The 26396-nt window shown below is 45.9% G+C and overlaps 1 protein-coding gene across 3 annotated transcripts in view; it reads right to left on the bottom strand.

The window, feature by feature from the left end:
• Positions 1 to 26396, bottom strand: part of GRAMD1C (GRAM domain containing 1C) — a 144103-nt gene that overhangs the window by 77950 nt on the left and 39757 nt on the right. The window contains exons 1-2 of one of the 3 annotated variants that reach the window (XM_073577054.1): positions 18659 to 18974; positions 16518 to 16686 (exon numbers count right to left, since the gene is read on the bottom strand). In XM_073577054.1, the coding sequence (XP_073433155.1) occupies positions 16518 to 16634 (117 nt within the window). In that variant the 5' untranslated portion in view covers positions 16635 to 16686; positions 18659 to 18974. Of the gene's footprint in view, positions 1 to 16517; positions 16687 to 18658; positions 18975 to 26396 lie in introns of those variants that run through there. The other 2 variants (XM_073577056.1, XM_073577055.1) reach the window with 2 other exon arrangements.

The raw sequence follows: 26396 nt of genomic DNA, 5'->3' as shown, positions 1-26396 counted from the left end.
CAAAGCAAAAACAGCAAAGCTCTGTGCCTTAATAGACAGGGGGTCGCAAGTTGATATTATCCCACCTATGTCCAAATAGGGCGGATGATCAGGAACTGTCCAGGTAGGAGAGCATCAGCGCTAAACAAGACTGGACAGCGCCACCTGGAGAAGGATTTATGTATTATGCTACATACTTATCATGTAGGTTTGTGGAGCTCGTGATCAGAAGCCGCTCACAAAGGAAGCGCTACGGCCATACGGGTATAATACGGGTACGCTGTGTGTGCAATGCTGAGCCACGGAGAGTGAATAACACCGACTGTCCGCTGACAATGGCGGATGTCCGGGGTGGATACGAGGCAGTGACAGATGAGAGGCCGATGTGTTGTATCTGCTGTTATACGCCACGCGGCATTTTATACTATGTCATGAGTATACAGTTGTGGCCAAAAGTACTGACACCCCTGCAATTCTGTCAGATAATACTCAGTTTCTTCCTGAAAATGATTGCAAACACAAATTCTTTGGTATTATTATCTTCATTTAATTTGTCTTAAATGAAAAAACACAAAAGAGAATGAAGCAAAAAGCAAAACATTGATCATTTCACACAAAACTCCAAAAATGGGCCAGACAAAAGTATTGGCACCCTCAGCCTAATACTTGGTTGCACAACCTTTAGCCAAAATAACTGCGACCAACCGCTTCCGGTAACCATCAATGAGTTTCTTACAATGCTCTGCTGGAATTTTAGACCATTCTTCTTTGGCAAACTGCTCCAGGTCCCTGATATTTGAAGGGTGCCTTCTCCAAACCGCCATTTTTAGATCTCTCCACAGGTGTTCTATGGGATTCAGGTCTGGACTCATTGCTGGCCACCTTAGAAGTCTCCAGTGCTTTCTCTCAAACCATTTTCTAGTGCTTTTTGAAATGTGTTTTGGGTCATTGTCCTGCTGGAAGACCCATGACCTCTGAGGGAGACCCAGCTTTCTCACACTGGGCCCTACATTATGCTGCAAAATTTGTTGGTAGTCTTCAGACTTCATAATGCCATGCACACGGTCAAGCAGTCCAGTGCCAGAGGCAGCAAAGCAACCCCAAAACATCAGGGAACCTCCGCCATGTTTGACTGTAGGGACCGTGCTTTTTTCTTTGAATGCCTCTTTTTTTTCTCCTGTAAACTCTATGTTGATGCCTTTGCCCTAAAAGCTCTACTTTTGTCTCATCTGACCAGAGAACATTCTTCCAAAACGTTTTAGGCTTTTTCAGGTAAGTTTTGGCAAACTCCAGCCTGGCTTTTTTATGTCTCGGGGTAAGAAGTGGGGTCTTCCTGGGTCTCCTACCATACAGTCCCTTTTCATTCAGACACCAACGGATAGTACGGGTTGACACTGTTGTACCCTCGGACTGCAGGGCAGCTTGAACTTGTTTGGATGTTAGTCGAGGTTCTTTATCCAACATCCGCACAATCTTGCGTTGAAATCTCTTGTCAATTTTTCTTTTCCGTCCACATCTAGAGAGGTTAGCCACAGTGCCATGGGCTTTAAACTTCTTGATGACACTGCGCACGGTAGACACAGGAACATTCAGGTCTTTGGAGATGGACTTGTAGCCTTGAGATTGCTCATGCTTCCTCACAATTTGGTTTCTAAAGTCCTCAGACAGTTCTTTGGTCTTCTTTCTTTTCTCCATGCTCAATGTGGTACACACAAGGACACAGGACAGAGGTTGAGTCAACTTTAATCCATGTCAACTGGCTGCAAGTGTGATTTAGTTATTGCCAACACCTGTTAAGTGCCACAGGTAAGTTACAGGTGCTGTTAATTACGCAAATTAGAGAAGCATCACATGATTTTTCGAACAGTGCCAATACTTTTGTCCACCCTCTTTTTTATGTTTGGTGTGGAATTATATCCAATTTGGCTTTAGGACAATTCTTTTTGTGTTTTTTCATTTAAGACAAATTAAATGAAGATAATAATAACAAAGAATTTGTGTTTGCAATCATTTTCAGGAAGAAACTGAGTATTATCTGACAGAATTGCAGGGGTGTCAATACTTTTGGCCACAACTGTATATTTATGCTGCGACCAATCCAGTGATGTGATGCATCTGTGATGTGCGGTCAGTGGGCCACTGACTAGCACTAGTGATGGATGCAGTGATAGAAAAGAGAATCAGGGCACGCAGAGCATCACAGCAATGATAGAAAGGTGTAAGGAGACGCAGAGAAATCGCAGCTATGATAGAAAGGTGAAAGGAGACACAGAGCATCAAATCTATGATGGAAAGGTATAAGTAGACACAGGACATCGGCTGCTGTGGTAGAAAGGTGTCAGAAGACACAGAGCATCACAGCTATGATAGAAAGGTGTCAGAAGACACAGAGCATCAAATGTATGATGGAAAGGTATAAGTAGACACGGGACATCGGCTGCTGTGGTAGAAAGGTGTCAGAAGACACAGAGCATCACAGCTATGATAGAAAGGTGTCAGAAGACACAGAGCATCACATCTACTGTATGATAGAAAGGTGTCAGAAGACACAGAGCATCACAGCTATGATAGAAAGGTGTCAGAAGACACAGAGCATCACATCTACTGTATGATAAAAAGGTGTCAGAAGACACAGAGCATCACAGCTATGATAGAAAGGTGTCAGAAGACACAGAGCATCACATCTATGATAGAAAGGTGTCAGAAGACACAGAGCATCACATCTACTGTATGATAGAAAGGTGTCAGAAGACACAGAGCATCACATCTACTGTATGATAGAAAGGTGTCAGAAGACACAGAGCATCACATCCATGATAGAAAGGTGTCAGAAGACACAGAGCATCACATCTATGATAGAAAGGTGTCAGAAGACACAGAGCATCACAGCTATGATAGAAAGGTGTCAGAAGACACAGAGCATCACATGTACTGTATGATAGAAAGGTGTCAGAAGACACAGAGCATCACAGCTATGATAGAAAGGTGTCAGAAGACACAGAGCATCACATCTATGATAGAAAGGTGTCAGAAGACACAGAGCATCACATCTATGATAGAAAGGTGTCAGAAGACACAGAGCATCACATCTACTGTATGATAGAAAGGTGTCAGAAGACACAGAGCATCACAGCTATGATAGACAGGTGACAGAAGACACAGAGCATCACAGCTATGATAGAAAGGTGTCAGAAGACACAGAGCATCACATGTACTGTATGATAGAAAGGTGTCAGAAGACACAGAGCATCACAGCTATGATAGAAAGGTGTCAGAAGACACAGAGCATCACATCTATGATAGAAAGGTGTCAGAAGACATAGAGCATCACATCTACTGTATGATAGAAAGGTGTCAAAAGACACAGAGCATCACAGCTATGATAGAAAGGTGACAGAAGACACAGAGCATCACATCTATGATAGAAAGGTGTAAGGAGATGCAGAGCAACACAGCTATGATAGAAAGGTGTCAGAAGACACAGAGCATCACATCTATGATACAATGGTGTGAGAAAGAGTCAGTGATAAGCGGTCATAAAGGAGCGCTTAGGAAGCAACCCAGGGACAGACAAGGATGTCAGGTCTCCACCGCAGCTCCAGCCGAAAACATCCAATGGAGGATAGGAGCAATGAGAAAATGGAAAACGGTCTTAGGAGCGCAGGAAGGAGACTCAGACAAGAGATGGGTTTAAACCACAACGCGTTTCGACGGAGGATCTGTCTTCATCAGGTGGAACTTTCACCTGATGAAGACGGATCCTCCGTCGAAATACGATGTGGTTTAAACCCATCTCTTGTCTGAGTCTCCTTCCTGCGCTCCTAAGAAAGGTATGAGAAGATACAGAACATCACATCTATGATAGAAAGGTGTCAGGAGATGCAGAGCAACACAGCTATGATAGAAAGGTGTAAGGAGACGCAGAGCATCGTAGCTATGATAGAAAGGTGTCAGAAGACACAGAGCATCACATCTATGATAGAAACGTATCAGAAGACACAGATCATCACATCTATGATAGAAAGGTGTCAGGAGATGCAGAGCAACACAGCTATGATAGAAAGGTGTAAGGAGACGCAGAGCATCGTAGCTATGATAGAAAGGTGTCAGAAGACACAGAGCATCACATGTACTGTATGATAGAAATGTATCAGAAGACACAGATCATCACAGCTATGATAGAAAGGTGTAAGGAGACGCAGAGCATCACAGCTATGATGGAAAGGTATAAGGAGACAAAGACCAACACAACTATGATAGAAAGGAGTCAGGGCAGGCAGACCATCACTGATATGATAGAAAGGTGTCAAAAGACACAGAGCATCACAGCTATGATAGAAAGGTGTAAGCCCCTTGAGAAAGGCTTTCCAGCCGAAAAGCGCGTCGGGGTGACGCTCCTGGACTAGGCTCCTGCCTCCCGTTATTATGTCAGGTATTTGGCAATTCATATAATTATTTGGGGTGCGGGTTGTCCTATAGCACATTGAGCAATGTCTTGTGGGATGGTATAGCAATGGGTATGATATTATTTTCCCATACAGTCCCTATTGGTGATTGTTATATCCTTCTTTTACTGTAGTGGTACTGATTATTTCAACTTTATATATTGTCTATATCCCCTACTGTATGTACTATGTGTGCTTTGATCCATTGAGCGTCCTTTGTCAATATGTGCCTTGAGGGTAACCTCCCTTCTCCTTGTATTTATATATCTCAATAAACATTTTTTCTACTTCAGCATATTTTGATTTTGATTGCGTTTTTCTCTTAGGTTTTCGCTACTATATGCGATTTTTCCTTTCTATAGGTCCTACTTTATTGATCATCTATATATCACCGTTTAGGGTGTATTTATGTGATGTACTTCACAAGATATTTATGATAGAAAGGTGTAAGGAGACGCAGAGCATCGTAGCTATGATAGAAAGGGGTCAGGAGATGCAGAGCAACACAGCTATGATAGAAAGGTGTAAGGAGACGCAGAGCATCACAGCTATGATGGAAAAGTGTAAGGAGACAAAGATCAACACAACTATGATAGAAAGGAGTCAGGGCAGGCAGAGCATCACTGCTATGATAGAAAGATGTCAAAAGACACAGAGCATCACAGCTATGATAGAAAGGTATAAGGAGACAAAGAGTATTGCAGCTATGATAGAAAGGTATAAGGAGACAAAGAGTATTGCAGCTATGATAGAAAGGTACACAAAGACACCAAAGGGGGATAAAATAGCACGGCACATATATATGACTGGATATAAGCAGTTTCATATATCAAAAACCAAATGGTATATTTACTGGCCGACTAAATGGACAAATTAAAGCCACCAAGACAGTCGGAAAATTACCAACAGCACAAGCAAAAGACAAAAACCGACCATAAGTCCCAAATATATAATATACAGTTTATTATTATGACAGGAAAATTAATAATGACAAAAAATCAATGTATAGATAAAAATCTGTATATGCTGAAAAGGGACGCTACTATCCAGATTAAAAGACTAAACAATATCGTGTATATATATCGTGCATATATAAACAAATGTGCACAGTAAAAAAATGAATAAAGTGCAAGTGCTAAAGGACACCAGTAGGTGTCAGTGTGTGAACACACTTCACAAAGACCAGAGCAAAAAAATGTATTAAGAGTGGGAAATATATAGAACCAAAGTTATATAGTAACTTACAGTGTGAAATGATCCTGGTCTCCTGGATAGACGCCCCCCCCAACGAGCGTTTTTGGCACGTTGCCTTCGTCAGGGGGTGATTTTTAAGCACATTTCAATATTGTTTTGTCTTTTTATCTGGATAGTAGCGCCCCTTTCCAGCATATACAGATTTTTATCTATACATTGATTTTTCTTCATTATTAATTTCCATATTAATAGACTGTATATGATAGAAAGGTGTAAGGAGATGCAGAGCATCACAGCTATGATAGAAAGGTGTAAGGAGACACAGTGCATCACTGCTATGATAGAAAGGTGTCAGTAGCCACAGAGCATTACATCTATGATAGAAATGTGTCAGAAGACACAGATCATCACATCTATGATAAAAAGGTGTCAGGAGATGCAGAGCAACACAGCTATGATAGAAAGATGTTAGAAGATGCACAGCATCACAGCTATGATAGAAAGGTGTAAGGAGACAAAGAGCAACACAGCTATGATAGAAAGGAGTAAGGGCAGGCAGAGCATCACTGCTATGATAGAAAGGTGTAAGGAGACGTAGAGCATTGCAGCTATGATAGAAAGGTATCAGGAAATGCACAGCATCACTGCTATGATAGAAAGGAGTAGGAAGATGCAGAGAATATCAGCTAAAATAGAAAGGTGGAAGGAGATGCAGAGCATCGCAGCTATAATAGAAAGGAGGAAGGGGACACAGAGCATTACAGGTATAATAGAAAGGTGAAGTAAATGTCTCTGCATCGCCACTATGATAAAAAGTTGTAAGGAAACGCAGAGCATTAAAGCTATGATAAAAAGGTGTAAGGAGACGAAGACGAAGAGCATCGCAGCTATGATAGAAAGTTGCAAGCAAATACAGAGCATTGCAGCTATGATAGAAAGGTGTAATGAGACCGAGCATTTCAGTTATGATAGGAAGGTGTAAGGAGACGCAGAGCATCACAGCTATGATAGAAAGGTGTCAGGGCAGGCAGAGCATCGCAGCTATGATAGAAAGGTGTCAGGAGATGCAGAGCATCGCTGCTATGATAGAAAGGTGTAAAAAGATGGAGCGAATTTAAGTCATAATAGAAAAGTGGAAGGAGATACAGAGCATCGCAGCTATGATAGAAAGGGGGAAGGAGACACAGAGTATTAAAGATATAACAGTAAGGTGAAGGAAATGCAGAGCATCACAGCTATGATACCAAGGTCTAAGGAGGCGCAGAGCATTGTAGCTATGATAGAAAGGTGTCAGGAGAGAAAGATCATCGCATGATAGAAAGGAGTCAGGGCAGGCAGTGCATCGCACCTATGACAGAAAGGTGTCATGGTAATCAGAGCATCGCAGCTATGATAGAAAGGTGTCAGGAGATACAGAGCATTGCAGCTATGATAGAAAGGTGTAAGTAGACAGGGCATTGCAGCTATAATAGAAAAATGTAAGGAGAGGCAGAGCATCGCAGCTATGACAGAAAGGTGTCAGGGAACACAGAGCATCGCAGTTATTATAGAAAGGTGTATGGAGATGCAGAGCATTGCTGCTATGGTAGAAAAGTGGAACGAGACGTAGAGAATTGCAGCTATGATAAAAAGGTGTCAGGAGAAACAGAGCATTGCAGCTATGACAGAAAGGTGTCAAGGTGTCTTGGAAAATGTGACCGAGAAATCATGTTGAGGACTTGTCTTCAAATTCCCATATCTAAATCTGATCCATCGTCTATAGGGTGTGCTAGAAAAACAAGTCCGATCCATGGAGGCGGCAGGGAGCAGCGCACAGGATCTGCTTCCAGCACAGGACACTTCAGGAGCTCGTGGTGTCGAGACCTCCACGATCAGAGTGGGGGAGCGAACCGGTATTAAGCAGCTGGTTTCAATGTTATAGTCTTAAAGGGTTATTCCCAAAACAACAAGCTTTCCCCTATCTACAAGATGGTGATGGTGAATATTCTGCTGATCGCTAGGGGGCCGACCACTAGGAACCCCAACAATTCTAAGATTTGGGCTCTAGAACATCGATAATGAAGCTTTACAGCCCAGTCTTGAATGGAAGAGGTAAAGCGCATGCATTGGTGTATAAAGGGGAATCAATCCAAAGGATTTACACAAGTGACAGCTACTTCGAGTGCAGTGAAAGGGTTAATCTGAACATGGAAACAGTCTGGAAAGTTCCACAATTCTGCAGGGAACATTTGCTGCAGGGTTTTATGTGTACTCAGCAGAGCAGAGCAACCTAGGACAATAATTCATAATATGTTACCCTGGGGGGGCACAATGCACTATATGTCACATGAAATAATATGGGTGCGGTGCAGGACATCCCGATCCACTGCCATACAGGCGCCAGTGACGTGACTGCTAATCTGGGCCCCTCGTCCTGTGCCGGCAGATATACAATATATACAGTCCATCCACATGGCTCAGCGACGCCCTGAACTACGGCCACCGTATGACTATAGTATTTGGGCACTACGGCCCGGGTGTTTCCATTGCCGGCGGCGTGGAGGAGTAGGATGCGCCGGGTCCATTAAGAGGCACGCACCAGGTAATGAATTTGGTGCATCTTACCCGTGCCGTGCACATCCATGTTGGGGACTGGAGTAACATTTCTGGAGTAAGAAACGCTGCCATTTCCCATGAGTTTGACGGGCGAGTGTAGCTATGTCCTGCTCTATCCAAACCGCCACCCCATCGCACCTCCCAAGCCCAGCACATGAGGAGCAGCTAGAAACTGGCATGTGAATGCAAAAAGTCACAATTTTGCACAAGTTTGTGGCTATTCAAAGCGTTTTACAGCAGTTTTCTGGTGGAAACACTTTCATGTATCAGGTCTTATGATTTTATTATATCAGCGCTCTATGACTGTATAATATGAGCACTGAATGACTATTATATGGGCACTGTAAAACTGTATAATATGAGCGCTGTATGACTGTATAATATGAGCGCTGTATGGCTGTATTATATGAACGCTGTATGACTGTATTATATGGGCACTGTATGACTATTATATGGGCGCTGTATGACTATTATATGGGCATTGCATGACTGTATAATATGAGCGCTGTATGACTGTATTATATGGGCGCTGTATGACTATTATATGGGCACTGTATGACTGTATTATATGGGCGCTGCATGACTGTATAATATGAGCGCTGTATGACAGTATTATATGGGCACTGTATGACTGTATTATATGGGCACTGTATGACAGTATTATATGGGCACTGTATGACTATTATATGGGCACTGTATGACTGTATTATATGGGCACTGTATGACTATTATATGGGCACTGCATGAATGTATTATATGTGCGCTGCATGACTGTATAATATGAGCACTGAATGACTATTATATGGGCACTGTAAAACTGTATAATATGAGCGCTGTATGACTGTATAATATGAGCGCTGTATGGCTGTATTATATGAACGCTGTATGACTGTATTATATGGGCACTGTATGACTATTATATGGGCACTGTATGACTATTATATGGGCATTGCATGACTGTATAATATGAGCGCTGTATGACTGTATTATATGGGCGCTGTATGACTATTATATGGGCACTGTATGACTGTATTATATGGGCGCTGCATGACTGTATAATATGAGCGCTGTATGACAGTATTATATGGGCACTGTATGACTGTATTATATGGGCACTGTATGACAGTATTATATGGGCACTGTATGACTATTATATGGGCACTGTATGACTGTATTATATGGGCACTGTATGACTATTATATGGGCACTGCATGAATGTATTATATGTGCGCTGTATGACTGTATAATATGAGGGCTGTATGACTGTATTATATGGGCTCTGTATGACTGTATTATTTGGGCTCTGTATGACTGTATTATATGGGCACTGTATGACTCTATTATATGGGCACTGTATGACCGTATTATTTGGGCTCTGTATGACTGTATTATATGGACACTGTATGACCGTATTATTTGGGCTCTGTATGACTGTATTATATGGGCTCTGTATGACTGTATTATATGGGCACTGTATGACTCTATTATATGGGCACTGTATGACTGTATTATTTGGGCTCTGTATGACTGTATTATATGGGCACTGTATGACCGTATTATTTGGGCTCTGTATGACCATATTATACGGGTTCTGTATGACTGTATTATATGGGCTCTGTATGACTATTATATGAACACTGTATGACTGTATTATATGGGCACTGTATGACCGTATTATTTGGGCTCTGTATGACTGTATTATATGGGCACTGTATGACTGTATTATATGGTCAGACCTCATCTAGAATATTGTGTCCAATTTTGGGCACCACATTTTAAAAAAGACATCAACAAACTGGAGCAAGTTCAGAAAAGAGCGACCAGAATGGTGACCGGTCTGCAAACCCTGTCTTATGAGGAAAGGTTGCAGGATTTGGGAATGTTTAGTTTGCAAAAGAGAAGACTGAGAGGAGACTTAATAGCTGTCTACAAATATCTAAAGGGCTGTCACATTGTAGAAGGATCAACTTTATTCTCATTTGCACAAGGAAAGACTAGAAGCAATGGGATGAAGCTGAATGGGAGGAGACACAGATTAGATATTAGAAAAAACTTTTTGACAGTTAGAGTGATCAATGAGTGGAACAGGCTGCCACGAGAAGTGGTGAGTTCTCCTTCAATGGAAGTCTTCAAACAGAGGCTGGACAGACATCTAACTGGGATGATTTAGCGAATCCTGCTTTGAGCAGGGGGTTGGACCAGATGGCCCAGGAGGTCCCTTCCAACTCTACGATTCTATGATTCTATGACCGTATTATTTGAGCTCTGTATGACTGTATTATATGGACACTGTATGACTGTATTCTTTGGGCACTGTGTGATGTGATTCTATTACTCGGGTGTTGTATGACTGTATTATATGTGCACTGTATGACAGTATTATATGGGCACCGTATGACTGTATTATATGGGCACTGTATGACAGTATTATATGGGCAATGTATAACTGTATTATATGGACACTGTATGACTGTATTATATGGACACTGTATGACTGTATTCTATGGGCACTGTATGACTGTATTATATGAGGGCTGTATGACTGTATTATATGGGCTCTGTATGACTGTATTATATGGGCACTGTATGAATGTATTCTATGGGCACTGTATGACTGTATTATATGGGCACTACATGACTGTATTATATGAGGGCTGTATGACTGTATTATATGGGCACTGTATGACTGTATTATATGAGGGCTGTATGACTGTATTATATGGACACTGTATTCTATGGGCACTGTATGACTGTATTATATGAGGGCTGTATGACTGTATTATATGGGCTCTGTATGACTGTATTATATGGGCACTGTATGAATGTATTCTATGGGCACTGTATGACTGTATTATATGGGCACTGTATGACAGTATTCTATGGGCACTGTATGACTGTATTCTATGGGCAGCGTATGACTTTATTATATGGGCACTGTATGACAGTATTATATGGGCAATGTATGACTGTATTATATGGACACTGTATGACTGTATTATATGGACACTGTATGACTGTATTATATGAGGGCTGTATGACTGTATTATACGGACACTGTATGACTGTATTATATGGGCACTGTATGACTGTATTATATGAGGGCTGTATGACTGTATTCTTTGGGCACTGTGTGATGTGATTCTATTACTCGGGTGTTGTATGACTGTATTATTCGAGCACCTTATGGCAGTATTATTTGGCCACTGCATGCATTATTACTTACGCCTTGTTTGGCCACATTACTCGGCCCCTCTGTGACTGTGTCCTGTTCACATGGTGCAGTGTGCCCTCAGGAGATGACTGCAGCCCAGTAGCCGGGATCACACATTTGGGTGGAGATCCTCGTGTCCCTGACTTGTCCTTCTATGAATCGTGTACATAATCCATATAGACATCTCATAAATACCGCGATATACGTCTGGTTTGTTGGCTAAATTACCGCTCATATACTTTATAGGCTGCATTTAACCCTTTGTGTTCCTGTCTCTTGTCACGTTGCCACATGTGGAGGAGCGATGTGCACGGCCATGGAGGAGAACATCAGCTCCACGCTCCTCCAGAGCCCCATGACTGCCATCCCCACCCCAGGAAGCTGAGATATATGGAGCTGTTTGCTGTCCCCGCACCTCCTGTGACATAAGTGAATCTGTGATCACTTCTGATCTCCATGTCCTATGACGGCGTGACCTTCCTCACTGGAAGCCCCTTATATCTCAGTGTCCAAGTGTCACATTAAGGAGGGAGGAAATATTAGGGCTAATTATGAATACATCATCAGTGCCTTAGTGAATACCGCCATATAGTGCTCATATAATACCATCGTACTGTGCCTAACAACAGCTGCAGGCGTAAGTCCGCTAACCAAAGAGCTATACGGGGGGTGTGGCAGTGCATACGGGGGCAAATAACACACATGGCGGGTGGGGTCCCTATTTCAAAGAATGCCTTGTGACCTCGGAGCTTCAGGTTTCACCTATAGCAGCACAAATGAATAATAAAGGGGTTGCCCACTTTCGGAGGGACTTTTTTTTAACTTCAATGCATCTTTTTGGGGCTTACGATCACTTTTGCATTTGGGTTTCATTAGAAATGTTGCACCATTTGGCCTTTTTTTCGTACACATTCAACTTTGATGTGGTCTGTGGTCATCGATCAGCAGAGAGGAGCTCAGAAACAGACAGATAAAAGAGTCACAATCTCCCCGTCAGGTCATCAGAACGAGCTCACTGATGGTTTCTCACTTTACTCATTCTGCAGCCAGCAATACACTGTGCATCACAGCGGCTACAGAAGGCAAACGGCCCAACATTTTTGATGAAACCTAAAATGATGAAACATTATCCCCAAAGATGGATAACCCCTGAAGCCCACTTCATCAGGAGCATCAGCCGCCCCTTGGGCCAGCGAGCAGGCTGCACACCATGAACTCCTGCCGGGATCAAGTTTTAGTGCAAAGAGGTCTGGGTCGGCGGAGAACAAGCAGGATCCTCTCTGCAGGATCTGGGTTATACCTTTGTCTTTGCATGTATTTCTATGCAGCCGCACGCTCCGCTCCCGAGTGCCGGCGGCAGTGCCGGGTATTGACGTGCGAGACTCGTCCAGGTCTCTCGCATGTGTGACCCCAGCCTTAGTGCGATTGTGCCCCAAGCTGCGCAGAGACGGGAGCAGGGACGACTTTTCATTCAGACTGGAGGAATGCTTTCTAGGCTTTCTAGACGCCCCCCCAAGACCAGATTCTAGGAAGGATCCGTCAAGCTGGATGATGTAGAAAACTCCCCCGCGACCCCACAGTCCGATGCTCAGCAGCAGCCGGCTGTCCGCTAACCACTACCTGCCGCGCTGCTGAAGCCGGAGGTGTGAACGGCACAGACTGATCGTAAATGAGAGTAAGGAGATTAATGGCGGGGGATTTTCTGGTTTCACCGAATCCCGCCAGCATGCAATAGGCAAAAAAACTGCCAGGATTCTCCTCTATTTCCCGCTCCGAGCCGGCAGGACAGGGGCTGACGAGTAACTTTCCTCCTTCTCCCAATGACGTTGGTTTCTTACTCGTCATTTTCTTATTTGGTAATTTTTTTCTTTTCTGTTTTTTTTTTTATAGGTTTACCAACAAAAAAATAAACATCACAATAGTAACACACAATGCAGCGAGGTGCCCGGATGTGAAGACACTTAAAAACAGCTACAAAAACTATAAAACTGGCACAAAAATGAGCATCAAAGTGGGCACCGAAGGGCGTCAGTGAAAGGGTTAAATGACTTTGGGCCACTGGTCTCACACTGCAGAGATATAGAACTGGGAGCCCCACATCAGAACCAGGTCTCTGCAGCCTGGCCCAAATGGGTTCTGGGCATCAGAACCGGCATCAAAGTGGGCACAGTGAGGTAAATTCTGATGCCCAGAACCCATTTGGGCCAGGCTGCAGAGACCTGGTTCTGATGTGGGGCTCCCAGTTCTATATCTCTGCAGTGTGAGACCAGTGGCCCAAAGTCAGTTAACCCCTTAAAGCAACTACAGACCAGTCTCCAATCTCCCCTTCACCTCTAAACTTTTGGAGCGCCTGATATACTCCCGCCTTACCCGTTACCTCTCCATTCACTCCCTCCTAGACCCTTCACAGTCCGGCTTCCGCCCCCTACATTCGACTGAAACTGCACTCATCAAAGTGACCAATGACCTTCTGACAGCAAAACGTAACGGTGACCACTCTCTGCTCATTCTTCTTGACCTATCTGCAGCTTTCGACACTGTTGACCACCATCTCCTACTCTCTAGGCTCCAGTCACTAGGCATTAAGGACACTCCTCTCCTGGTTCTCTTCCTATCTCTCTGACTGCTCCTTCAGTGTTTTGTTCTCTGGCTCCACGTCATCTCCTCTTCCTCTCGCTGTTGGGGTACCTCAGGGCTCAGTCCTTGGCCCCCTTCTCTTCTCTCTATACGGCCCCAATTGGACAGACCGTCAGCAGATTTGGCTTTCGGTACCATCTTTATGCTGAAGACACACAACTATACACGTCATCCCCCGACCTTACCCCCACTGTACTACAGAACGCCAGTGACTGTCCGCAGTCTCTAATATCATGTCCGCTCTCTATCTGAAACTCAACCTCTCCAAAACTGAACTTCTTCTGCTCCCGCCGTCTACTAACCTCCCTAACTCTGACATTTCCCTCTCCGTGGGTGGCACCATAAGGGTATGTGCACACATTGCAGATTCGGCTGCGGATTTTTCCACGTGGAATCTGCAGAATCCACAGGTCAAAATGCCTGCGTCTTACCTGTGGATTTTCTGTGGATTTCTCCTGCGTTTTTACACCTGCGGATTCCTATAATGGAATAGGTGTAAAAACGCTGCGGAATCCGCACAAAGAATTGACATGCTGCAGAAAATAAACCGCTTAGTTTCCGCGAGGATTTTTCTGCAGCATGTGCACAGCGGTTTTTGTTTTCCATAGGATAACATGGTACTGTACATCCCTTGGAAAACTGCTGCGGATCCACAGGGCCAAATCCACTGCGGATCCTCAGACGAATCCGCAACGTGTGCACATACCCTAATAACTCCCCGGCAGCAGGCGCGCTGTCTGGGTGTTATGTTTTACACCAATCTCTCCTTCACATCCCATATACAATCTCTTGCCCGCTCTTGCCGCTTACACCTAAAGAACATCTCCAGAATCCGCCCTTTTCTCACCATGGAAACAACAAAAACCCTCACTGTCGCATTGACCCACTCCCGTCTGGATTACTGCAACACCCTATTAATTGGTCTCCCCGTTACTCAACTATCCCCTCTCCAGTCCATACTTAATGCAGCAGCCAGGATCATCTATCTGGCTAATTGGTACTCGGACGCGTCCGCTCTTAGCCAGTCCTCACACTGGCTACCCATTCATTATAGGATCCAATTCAAAGTACTTGTTCTCACCCACAAAGCTCTCCACAGTGCGGCACCCCCTTACATCTCCTCCCTCATTTCTGTCCATTGGCCTAACCGACCGCTGCGCTCTGCAAACGACTTTCGACTAACCTCTGCACTAATCCGCACCTCCCACTCCCGACTCCAAGACTTCTCCTGCGCTGCGCCAATCCTCTGGAATGCTCTACCCCAAGAAATTAGGACTAACCACAATTTGCATAGTTTTAGGCGCTCCCTCAAAACATTTGTTCAGAGCGGCCTATCACATTCACTAATCAGTCATTCTATGTGTAAGTGTGCGTGTGTAGCCCATTCACTATCTCCATCCATCCCTCACTCCCTCAGGATGGCTGGACCATCATTGTAGATACACCATTGTATATACACACCTGCACTCTGTATCTCCCCCACCTCATTGTAGAGTGTAAGCTCTCACCAGCAGGGGCGGCTTATTGTGCTTTAATTATTGTATTGTTAACGTTGTTACTTATGACTTGTGTTTTGAAACTGTTAAACTGTAAAGCGCTGCGGAATATGTTGGCGCTATATAAAGATTATTATTATTATTATTAATAATAAAAACATCAGTTACTTATTAGAATCTGTGAAAATTAGCTGTTTGACCACTTAGGTGCCAATTCTGATGCCCATAACCCATTTGGGCCAGGATAGCGGGACCTGGGTTTGATGCGGGGCATCACTATCTGTGTATTCTTAGTGTGAGATCAGTGGCCCAAAGTCATTTAACCCCTTAAAAACTTCAGTTACTTACAAAAATCTGTGAAAACTGTCTGTTTGCCCATTTTGATGCCAATTCTGATGCCCAGAACCCATTTGGGCCAGAATGAAGAGACCTGGTTCTGATGTGGGGCTCCCTGTTCTATAAGTCTGCAGTGTGGTATCTGTGGCCCAAAGTCATTTAACCCTTTCTTCAACGCTCTTTGGTGCCCATTTTTGTGTCAGCTTTATAGTTTTTGTAGCTGTTTTTAAGTGTCGTCACATCCGGGCACCTCGCTGCATTGTGTTTTATTATTGTGATGTTTATTTTTTGTTGCTCAACCTTTAAAAAAAAAACAGAAAAGAAAAAATTGCCAAATAAGAAAATGATGAATAAGAAACCATATTCAGCCTCGTCAATGAGGAGGATCTGCTGATCGCATCCGTCTGGCCACACGAGCCGGGAGCGGAGGGGATTCCTGACAGTTGGCATATTTCTCACCCACAGGATTTGGCAATCTGCAGTCACATAGGCGACTAAGGGAGCAAGAAAAAAGCAAGAAGTATAGAAGATGAAGCAGGGGGGCAAGAAGTGGCACCCTACAGACGCTACCACCCAGGAACCGATCGCCGCCATCATCGTGCCCGCAGCCCGCAAGGTACTTACACTGGCCTTCTGCTCCTCATCGGTTCCCCTGGGCTGTTCCAGAGAGGCTATTCTGGGCATGGGACTGTCGTCCGCTGGTCCGTTGGCTAGTACTGGCCTGGGCACAGCTGCCATCATATCCCAGTCTCTGGACCAGCCCCCCTCTTCTTATCCCATTTATTTCACGAGACTGATGGGGGGAAAAAAATAGAAAGCGATTATTGGGGGGTGAAGACCCGTCCGGGTCATGTGATGGTCACACAGCTGCAGGGCTCCTCACAAAACACATAATTGCACTGGACCTGTGTGTCTGCACATGACCAGGACTGATTGTCATCCTTTGGTAATAAACAGTTATTATTTCCTTTTAATGACTGCAAGCAGATATCTTGAAAACTGTGATTAATTTTTGCAAAACCGATCATAAACCTGCATTTCTTCAATGATTTTCTTACAAATACAATAATTATAATTCCCCAGAATTCCTCTAGAATTAGTCACAGTCAGGGTGCAATTCCATGTATTGCCACTATGTGTCGCTGTTGCTTTAGCAGTCTCCTAGTGCTGTATCATTCATGCAACACTGACACCTACAGATGCTGGGTGGTACTGCAACTTGTAAATATCCACATGGCAACTTTACAGATAAAAAGAAAAAATAGTCATTACAGGGATTGTCTGCTTTTTTCAATACCATAACAATAAACTTATTATAAAATGTATCTAGTTGTCATACCCTTAATGATGATCCAAATATTCCAGCACATCTACTTACTTAAAAATAGAATCTTTATTGAGAGATCTTCATTAAAAATCCAAAAGCAGGATACAGGTTAAAAAACCATGGTAAAGACAGGCATTGAGCTGTAATCAGACATCTAATAGTGTCCACTTCTGCTCATTCTTCTCAACCTCTCTGCAGCTCTCGACACTGTTGACCACCATCTCCTACTCTCTATGCTCCACTCAGTAAGCATAAAGAATCTCTAGAATCCGCTCCTTTCTCACCATGGAAACAAAAAAAACCCTCACTGGTGCTCTGATCCATTCCTACCTGAACTATTGTAACGTTCTATTAATATTAAACCGACTGGCCTCCTCTCTCGACTTTCCCCTCTCCAGTCCATCCTTAATGCAGCAGCCAGGGTCGTCCATCTGGCTAATCGGTACTCGGACATGTCCGCTCTTCGCAGTCATTGCACTGGATGCCCATTCATTATAGGATCCTCTCCTATTGGTCAAACAATCAGTAGATTTGGTTTCCAGTACCATCTCTATGCTGATGACACCAGGGCCGGACTGGGACTAAAATTCAGCCCTGGCATTTGAAGTTACACAGGCCCACTAGTCACATGGTGACTATATAATATCTTTGTACACTTGTAGTTTACAAGAAGTGAGAGGAGATTAACACGACTATATAACATGTAGTCACAGCTGTGCCCAGGATTTCAGCTCAGTCCTATTTATTGCTTTTAGGTACAGTACTCCTCCCAAAGCGCTGTCCCCTTTTGTATGCATGATTACAGAATTCCTGGCAGAACTGCTCTCTATTGGGCAACCAGACCCCCTGGTCATAGCCGCCCCTATCATACCTCCCAACTTTTGAAGAAGGGAAAGACGGACAAAGAATGCGGAGCGCGCCGCTGTAAATTTTGGCCACGCCCAACCACACCCATTTCACAACTAGTCACACCCATGTCCACACCTAATCGCACCCATTTAGCACTGCTGATCACACTGACTGGTACTAAGGAAAAGAGAAAACAGAGAGAGAGAGAAAAAAGAAAACAGAGAGAGCGAGAAAGAAAGGGGAAAGAAAGAAAGAACAGCGAGAGACAAAGAAAGAACAGTGAGAGACAGAGAAAGAACAGAGAGAGAAAGAAAGAGGGGAAAGAAAGAAAGAACAGAGAGAGACAGAGAAAGAACAGAGAGAGAAAGAAAGAAGTAAAGAAAAGAAAGAAAGAACAGAGAGAAAGAGAGGAAAGAAAAAGAAAGAAAGAGGGGAAGAAAGAACAGAGAGAGAAAAAAGAAAGATTAGAGAGAGAAAAAAAGAACAGAGAGAGAATGAAAGAACAGAGAAAGAAAGAAAAAGAGAGAAAGAAATAAAGAAAGATTCTACAAAGATACTATAGCAGCCCGGCTCCCATTGTAGTGCCCACCTGAGCCTCCCGGTGCAGGACCTATCATGATCCGCTCACATGGCCGGCATCCCCGATTCCAAGGCGATCCTGCTGTCTGCGCTGTCGGAGGAGGACACGGTGATGGATCTGAAGCATTCCTGGTTCCGTCACAATCTCCTCAAGAAATTATCTCATTTCCGGTCAGCTTCCAGCACATCACTTCAGGTGGAACGTCATGTGTGTGTGTTTTAAAATGCTCCTCGGGGCTCCACCGTGTACTCTGTGTCCGTGGGAAAAGCACGCTTCGTATGCTTTGTACACATATGGCTCCACTCCATACACACACGGCTCCTCTCCGTACACCTCATACACACACGGCTCCGCTCCGTACACCTCGTACACGTGCGGCTCCTCTCCGTACACCTCGTACACGTGCGGCTCCGCTCCGTACACCTCATGCACACGCAGCTCCTCTCCGTACACCTCGTACACACGCGGCTCCTCTCCGTACACCTCGTACACGTGCGGCTCCTCTCCGTACACCTCGTACACGCGCGGCTCCTCTCCGTACACCTCATACACACACGGCTCCACCCCGTACACACACGGCTCCTCTCCGTACACCTCATACACACACGGCTCCGCTCCGTACACCTCGTACACGTGCGGCTCCTCTCCGTACACCTCGTACACGTGCGGCTCCGCTCCGTACACCTCATACACGTGCGGCTCCTCTCCGTACACCTCGTACACACGCGGCTCCTCTCCGTACACCTCGTACACACGCGGCTCCTCTCCGTACACCTCGTACACGTGCGGCTCCTCTCCGTACACCTCATACACACGCGGCTCCTCTCCGTACACCTCGTACACACGCGGCTCCTCTCCGTACACCTCGTACACACGCGGCTCCTCTCCGTACACCTCGTACACACGCGGCTCCTCTCCGTACACCTCGTACACACGCGGCTCCTCTCCGTACACCTCGTACACACGCGGCTCCTCTCCGTACACCTCGTACACACGCGGCTCCTCTCCGTACACCTCGTACACACGCGGCTCCTCTCCGTACACCTCGTACACACGCGGCTCCTCTCCGTACACCTCGTACACACGCGGCTCCGCTCCGTACACCTCGTACACACGGCTCCGCTCCGTACACCTCGTACACACGGCTCCGCTCCGTACACCTCGTACACACGGCTCCGCTCCGTACACCTCGTACACACACGGCTCCTCTCCGTACACCTCGTACACACGGCTCCTCTCCGTACACCTCGTACACACACGGCTCCTCTCCGTACACCTCGTACACACACGGCTCCTCTCCGTACACCTCGTACACACGGCTCCTCTCCGTACACCTCGTACACACGCGGCTCCGCTCCGTACACCTCGTACACACACGGCTCCTCTCCGTACACCTCGTACACACACGGCTCCTCTCCGTACACCTCGTACACACGGCTCCTCTCCGTACACCTCGTACACACGGCTCCGCTCCGTACACCTCGTATACACACGGCTCTGCTACATCCACACTGTAAATCCTGACCCCACACATACTTACCTCAACCAGCACCATGACAACAGCAAAGCAGAGTCTTGCAGACGGTAGAGGCAAGGCTGAGCGCACAGGACCTGTGATGAGGTCACAGGAGGGGCGGAGTCAGGGGTGATATGATCGGGGGTCTGGACAAAGGCTCCTGATCATGTGACCCCCTGACTCCTCCCCTCCTGTGATCTCATCACAGGTCCTGCGAACAGAGCGAGCAGGCAAGCGAGTGCGACGCTGTGAGTAGCTGCGGGGGGGAGGGGGTCTCATGCTACGGCGAGGATGGGGGGCGTGGGGGGGTGCGTGGCGGCTTATCTCCCTGCAGTGCGGGAGGAACTTGAATCTATCACCGCCGTGCTGCAGAGGGCCGGCGGCAGGAGCAACAGTGGCCGCAGCAGCTGGCAAGCGGCCAGATGTTCGGGCGCTGCCGCCCGCGGCCCACGTGACAGCGGCCCAGCGGGAAAATGCCCGGTTGGTTATATTGCCAATCCGGGCCTGGATGACACCCAATTATACGCTTCTTCTCCTGACATCACGCCAGCCTTTCTAGAAAACACCGGCGATTGTCTAAACGCTGTGTCCAACATCATGTCCTCACTATATCTGAAACTGAACCTGTCAAAGACTGAACTCCTTGTGTTTCCTCCCGCTACTAATGCACCTATACCCGACATTGCCATTTCTGTGTGTGGTTCCACTATTACTCCCCAGCAACAGGCCCGCTGTCTTGGGGTCATACTTGACTCCGAGCTTTCCTTTGCCCCCCACATTCGATCACTGGCTCGCTCTTGTCATCTGCACCTCAAAAACATTTCTAGAATTCGACCTTTTCTTACTTTTGACTCTGCAAAAACTCTTACTGTTTCTCTTATTCATTCTCGTCTGGACTATTGTAACTCTCTTCTAATCAGTCTCCCTCTTACCAAACTCTCCCCTCTCCAATCTGTCCTGAATGCTGCAGCCAGGATCATATTCCTCACCAATCGTTACACCGATGCCTCTACCTTGTGCCAGTCATTACACTGGCTACCCATCCACTCCAGAATTCAGTATAAACTTATTACCCTCACCCACAAAGCCCTCCATGGCTCAGCACCACCCTACATCTCCTCCCTTGTTTCAGTATACCACCCTACCCGCGCCCTCCGTTCTGCTGATGACCTGAGGTTATCATCCTCAATAATCAGAACCTCCCACTCCCGTCTCCAAGACTTACACGTGCTGCGCCAATTCTTTGGAATGCACTTCCCAGGTCAATACGATTAGTCCCCAATCCCCACAATTTTAAGCGTGCCCTGAAAACACATTTATTCAGACTGGCCTATCGCCTCAACACATTAACCTAATCTATCCCTGTGTGGCACAGCCAAAAGTTCTACCATAACCAGGTTCCCCGCATCATGTTCCCACATGCTTTATGCATCCATTAACCCTCTGCGTCTGTACTGTTACACACTTAACATTATGCCTGGTCCATACAATCAGGGCAACTGTTACCACCCACCTTTCGTGTCTCCCTCTTTCCTCATAGACTGTAAGCTTGCGAGCAGGGCCCTCACTCCTCTTGGTATTTGTTATAATCTATGTGATTATTGTTATGCTGTAATGTCTATTGTCTGTACAAATCCCCTCTGAAATGTAAAGTGCTGCGGAATATGTCGGCGCTATAGAAATAACATTTATTATTATTTATTATATATATTGCTCGTTTTCACCCACAAAATTCTCCATAGTGCTGCCCCCCTACATCCCCCATTCCCCCAAGATGGTGGGACCATCATTATAAATAAGCCCCTGTACTTTGTGTCCCCCCCCACCTCATTGTAGATTGTAAGCTCTTACGGGCAGGTTCGTCATTATTTTGCTTTAGTTATTGTATTATCTTTATCTATGTTATGTACGACTTGTATATGCTGAATTGTAAAGCTCTGCGGAATATGTTGGCCCTATATAAATAAAGATTATTATAATCTAGAGGTAAGTGCTTGATTTCCCTGCAGCGCCCCCGCAGGGGACATGAAGTATTACTCATAGCTCATTCACATCGCTGAGTTATCTGTACAATAAGACAGGTCACTCTTCACAACTGCTCCCTACTCTAGCTAATACATAAGGATCCGGCACAGAAGACCCCCTTTAATTCTGGAATTCTTAATGAGATGTGTAATTTTCTTATTTTTTTTTTCAAAAGTGGACGACCCCTTTAGTAACACATGCAACCAAAATGCTTTCATTGCCAGGGATCAATTCTGACACTTGTGACATAGACAAATAAAATCTGAATACTAAAAGAAAAAAATATCCTATTATTCTCCCCACACATAAGTCTTCTGAAAGGAGCCGCCTGGTTCGGTGCCACCCAGCACTTTACACTCATCTGCGACCTTCGTATATTTTTACATGACGCTCCATAGAATTAGTTTATAAATTTGTGTTTGCTGCTAAAAGTTTAATCCAAACCACTGATACCCTTCAGTCAGCAGCCTCCAAACTCCTGTCCCTTACTTCATCCTTTGGACTTACCCAGTGGTCCTCCACAGCCACCCGCACAGACGGACACACACTAGACCTGGTCTTCACCCGTCTCTGCTCCCTAACTTCACCACCTCCCCTCTCCCTCTCTCTGACCACCATCTACTCAATATCTCATCCCTGTCCTCCTCTCCTGGCACCCAGGTCCAGCAACATGCGCACCCCCGCAGAAACCTTGCACACCTAGACACCCACGCGCTCTCTGACTCTATTCTACCACTGTCCTCCATATCCTCACTCCATGACACAGACACTGCTTTCTACAATGCCACTCTCGCATCAGCTATTGACACGGTCGCCCCTCTCGTTCATGGCAGAATGCGACGTACCAACAGACAACCCAGGCACAATAACACCACTTAAAAGCTCCGGCAAGTGTCCAGGATTGCAGAGCGGCGCTGGAAGAAAACAAATTCGCAAGACGACTTCACTGCATTCAAACAGGCATCACTCGCTTTCAAATCTGCCCTCACCTCTGCTAAACAGGCCTACTTTACAACCCTTGTATCTTCCCTATCTTACAACCCAAAACAGTTATTCAAAACTTTTAACTCCCTCCTCCGCCCACCACTGCCTCCTCCAACCTCCCTCATCTCTGCCGAGGACTTTGCCACACACTTCAAAAACAAGATTGACCAAACCAATTTAGTAACAGGATGTAATTGGTAAGAGGTAATGTCATCGAGAAGAGTTGAAGGTAACCCTGTGTGATTAGACAACGGCGTGATATGAAGAAAAGCTCATGCATCGCTCCACTTCATACTGGTGTCACTGGAGGCTGAACAGGGGGAGATGTATGTATGTATGCACTCATCACTCAACCACCACAACCCCTTTGTATACCAGACCAATGCCCAAACCCCATAACCTCACTCTCCAACATCACTGAAGGGGAGCTTAATCGCCTCTTCTCCAAATCGCACCTCACAACATGTGCACTTGACCCCATCCCATCCCACCTCCTCCCCAACCTCACCTCCTCACTTATCCCATCCCAAACCCACCTCTTCAACCTATCACTAACGTCCGGTACCTTCTCTTCTGCTTTCAAACATGCCACAATCACGCCTATCCTTAAAAAGTCAACCCTCGACCAAACCGCTATGTCCAGCTATCGCCCAATGTTGCTGCTCCCATTCGCTTCCAAACTCCTGGAGCAGCACGTCCACGCTGAACTTTCCTCCCACCTCTCATCTAACTTGCTCTTTGACAATCTACAATCTGGCTTCCGTCCTCATCACTCCACTGAGACTGCCCTGACCAAAATTACTAACAACCTACTTACAGCCAAAGCAAACGGACAATACTCTATACTCCTGCTTCTAGACCTGTCCTCTGCATTCAACACAGTTGACCACTGCCTCCTACTACAGATCCTCTCCTCCTTCGGGATCAAAGACCTCGCCCTATCCTGGATCTCCTCATACCTCTCCAACCACACATTCAGCGTCTCCCACACTACCTCCTCATCCCACCCTCTCTCTGTTGGAGACCCCTACTCTTCTCAATCTATACACTTGGCCTGGGGCAACTCATAAAGTCCAATGGCTTCCAGTACCACCTTTATGCTGATGGCGCTCAGATCTACCTCTCGGGCCCAGACGTCACCTCTCTGCTGTGCAGAATCCCAGAGTGTCTATCAGCCATATTATTATTATTATTATTTTATTTATTACTATAGCGCCATTTATTCCATGGCGATTTACATGTGAGGATGGGTATACATAATACATACAAGTACAGTAATCTTAAACAATACAAGTCACGACTGTTCCAGGAGGAGAGAGGACCCTGCCCGCGAGGGCTCACAATCTACAAGGGATGGGTGAGGATATAGTAGGTGAGGGTAGAGCTGGTTGTGCAGCGGTTTGGTGGATCGGTGGTTACTGCAAGTTGTGGCTTGTCAGAAGAGGTAGGTCATATCCTCCTTCTTCTCCTCCCACTTCCTCAAACTCAATGTGAGATCACCAAATCTCTGCACTTCAGGTGTCACAAACATCAATTAATTAGGAGCTCGGGGTGATTAGATCTGTAATTGCTCAACTTCTCATTAGTAAACTATAAAGCTGCGCGTTAATTGGCAGAATGAAAGGGAAGGTATGCTGCTTGATTGCTAAAAGGGATGATAACAGGAAGAAGAGTCCCGATATTCTGTCCCTGAAAGTATACAGGAAAGTAACAAGTTGTGGGTAAGAGGGGTGATAACAGAATGAAAAGCTCCTGTATCCCCCTCCTTCTACCTGCCCTTCAGTCAAGAGATGCTGTACACGGACAAAGATGACAGTAACAGACAGTGATAGTTAAAGTTGATAACAAGATGAAAAGTTTGGGTATTTCCTCCTTGGGACTCTGGGGTTGTATAGGGAAGGAGCTGAAAGTAACACTGTGATTGGACAAAAGGGTGATAACATGAAGAAAAGTTCCTGTATCTCTCCCCTTCACCCTAGTGTCACTGAAGGCTGTCAGGGGGAGAGGTCAGTAACAGGATGTAATTGGTAAGAGGTAAGGTCATCGAGAAGAGTTGAAGGTAACCCTGTGTGATTAGACAACGGCGTGATATGAAGAAAAGCTCATGCATCGCTCCACTTCATACTGGTGTCACTGGAGGCTGAACAGGGGGAGATGTATGTGATTAGTTAGTTGGAGGGGTGATAGCATGAAGGAAAGCTCCTGAATGCCTCTCCTTCACTCTGGAGGCTATACAGGGGGAGAAGTCAGTAACAGGATGTGATTGGTAAGAGGTAAGGTCATCGAGAAGAAAATAACCCTGTGATTAGACAGAAGGATGATAACAAGAAGAAAAGCTCCTGCACCTTCCACTTCATACTGGTATCACTGGAGGCTGTACAGGGGGAGATGTCAGTAATAAGATGTGATTGTTGGTAAGAGGTACGGTCATCGAGAAGAGTTGAAAGTAACACTATGTGATTAGTAGGAAGGGTGATAACATGTAGAAAAGCCTCTGAAGGCCTCTCCTTTTCCTTAGAGGATGAATTTAGCACAGAGGTCTCAAACACGCGGCCCATGGGCCGCATGCGGCCCCTGAGGCAGGAATCTGCGGCCCGCGGTGCACCACATGTCTCACTCCCTGATGCAGGGGGAAGGCGCGCATTCAGGAGCGTGCGATCCACGATGGCTGTTCTGAGTGCACACTCTGCACAGGACCAGGACCTGTGATGAGGTCACAGGAGGGGGAGGAGTCAGGGGTCACATGATCAGGGGCCAGCTAAGCCAATGACTGCGGCCCCTTTACCTGAAGCCTATGACTGCGGCCCCTTACCTGAAGCCTACGACTGCGGCCCCTTACCTGAAGCCAATGACTGCGGCCCCTTTACCTGAAGCCTATGACTGCGGCCCCTTACCTGAAACCAATGACTGCGGCCCCTTTACCTGAAGCCTTTGACTGCGGCCCCTTTACCTGAAGCCAATGACTGCGGCCCCTTACCTGAAACCAATGACTGCGGCCCCTTACCTGAAGCCTATGACTGCGGCCCCTTACCTGAAGCCTACGACTGCGGCCCCTTACCTGAAACCAATGACTGCGGCCCCTTACCTGAAGCCTATGACTGCGGCCCCTTACCTGAAGCCTACGACTGCGGCCCCTTACCTGAAGCCAATGACTGCGGCCCCTTACCTGAAGCCAATGACTTGCGGCCCCTTTACCTGAAGCCTATGACTGCGGCCCCTTAC

This window comes from Dendrobates tinctorius, unplaced genomic scaffold, assembly GCF_039654945.1.
Source record: "Dendrobates tinctorius isolate UK_male_01 unplaced genomic scaffold, ASM3965494v1 ptg000054l, whole genome shotgun sequence".
NCBI lineage: Eukaryota > Metazoa > Chordata > Amphibia > Anura > Dendrobatidae > Dendrobates > Dendrobates tinctorius.
The sequence above is the reverse complement of the archived record's forward strand: the minus strand, read 5'-3'. Positions and strand labels throughout refer to the sequence as shown.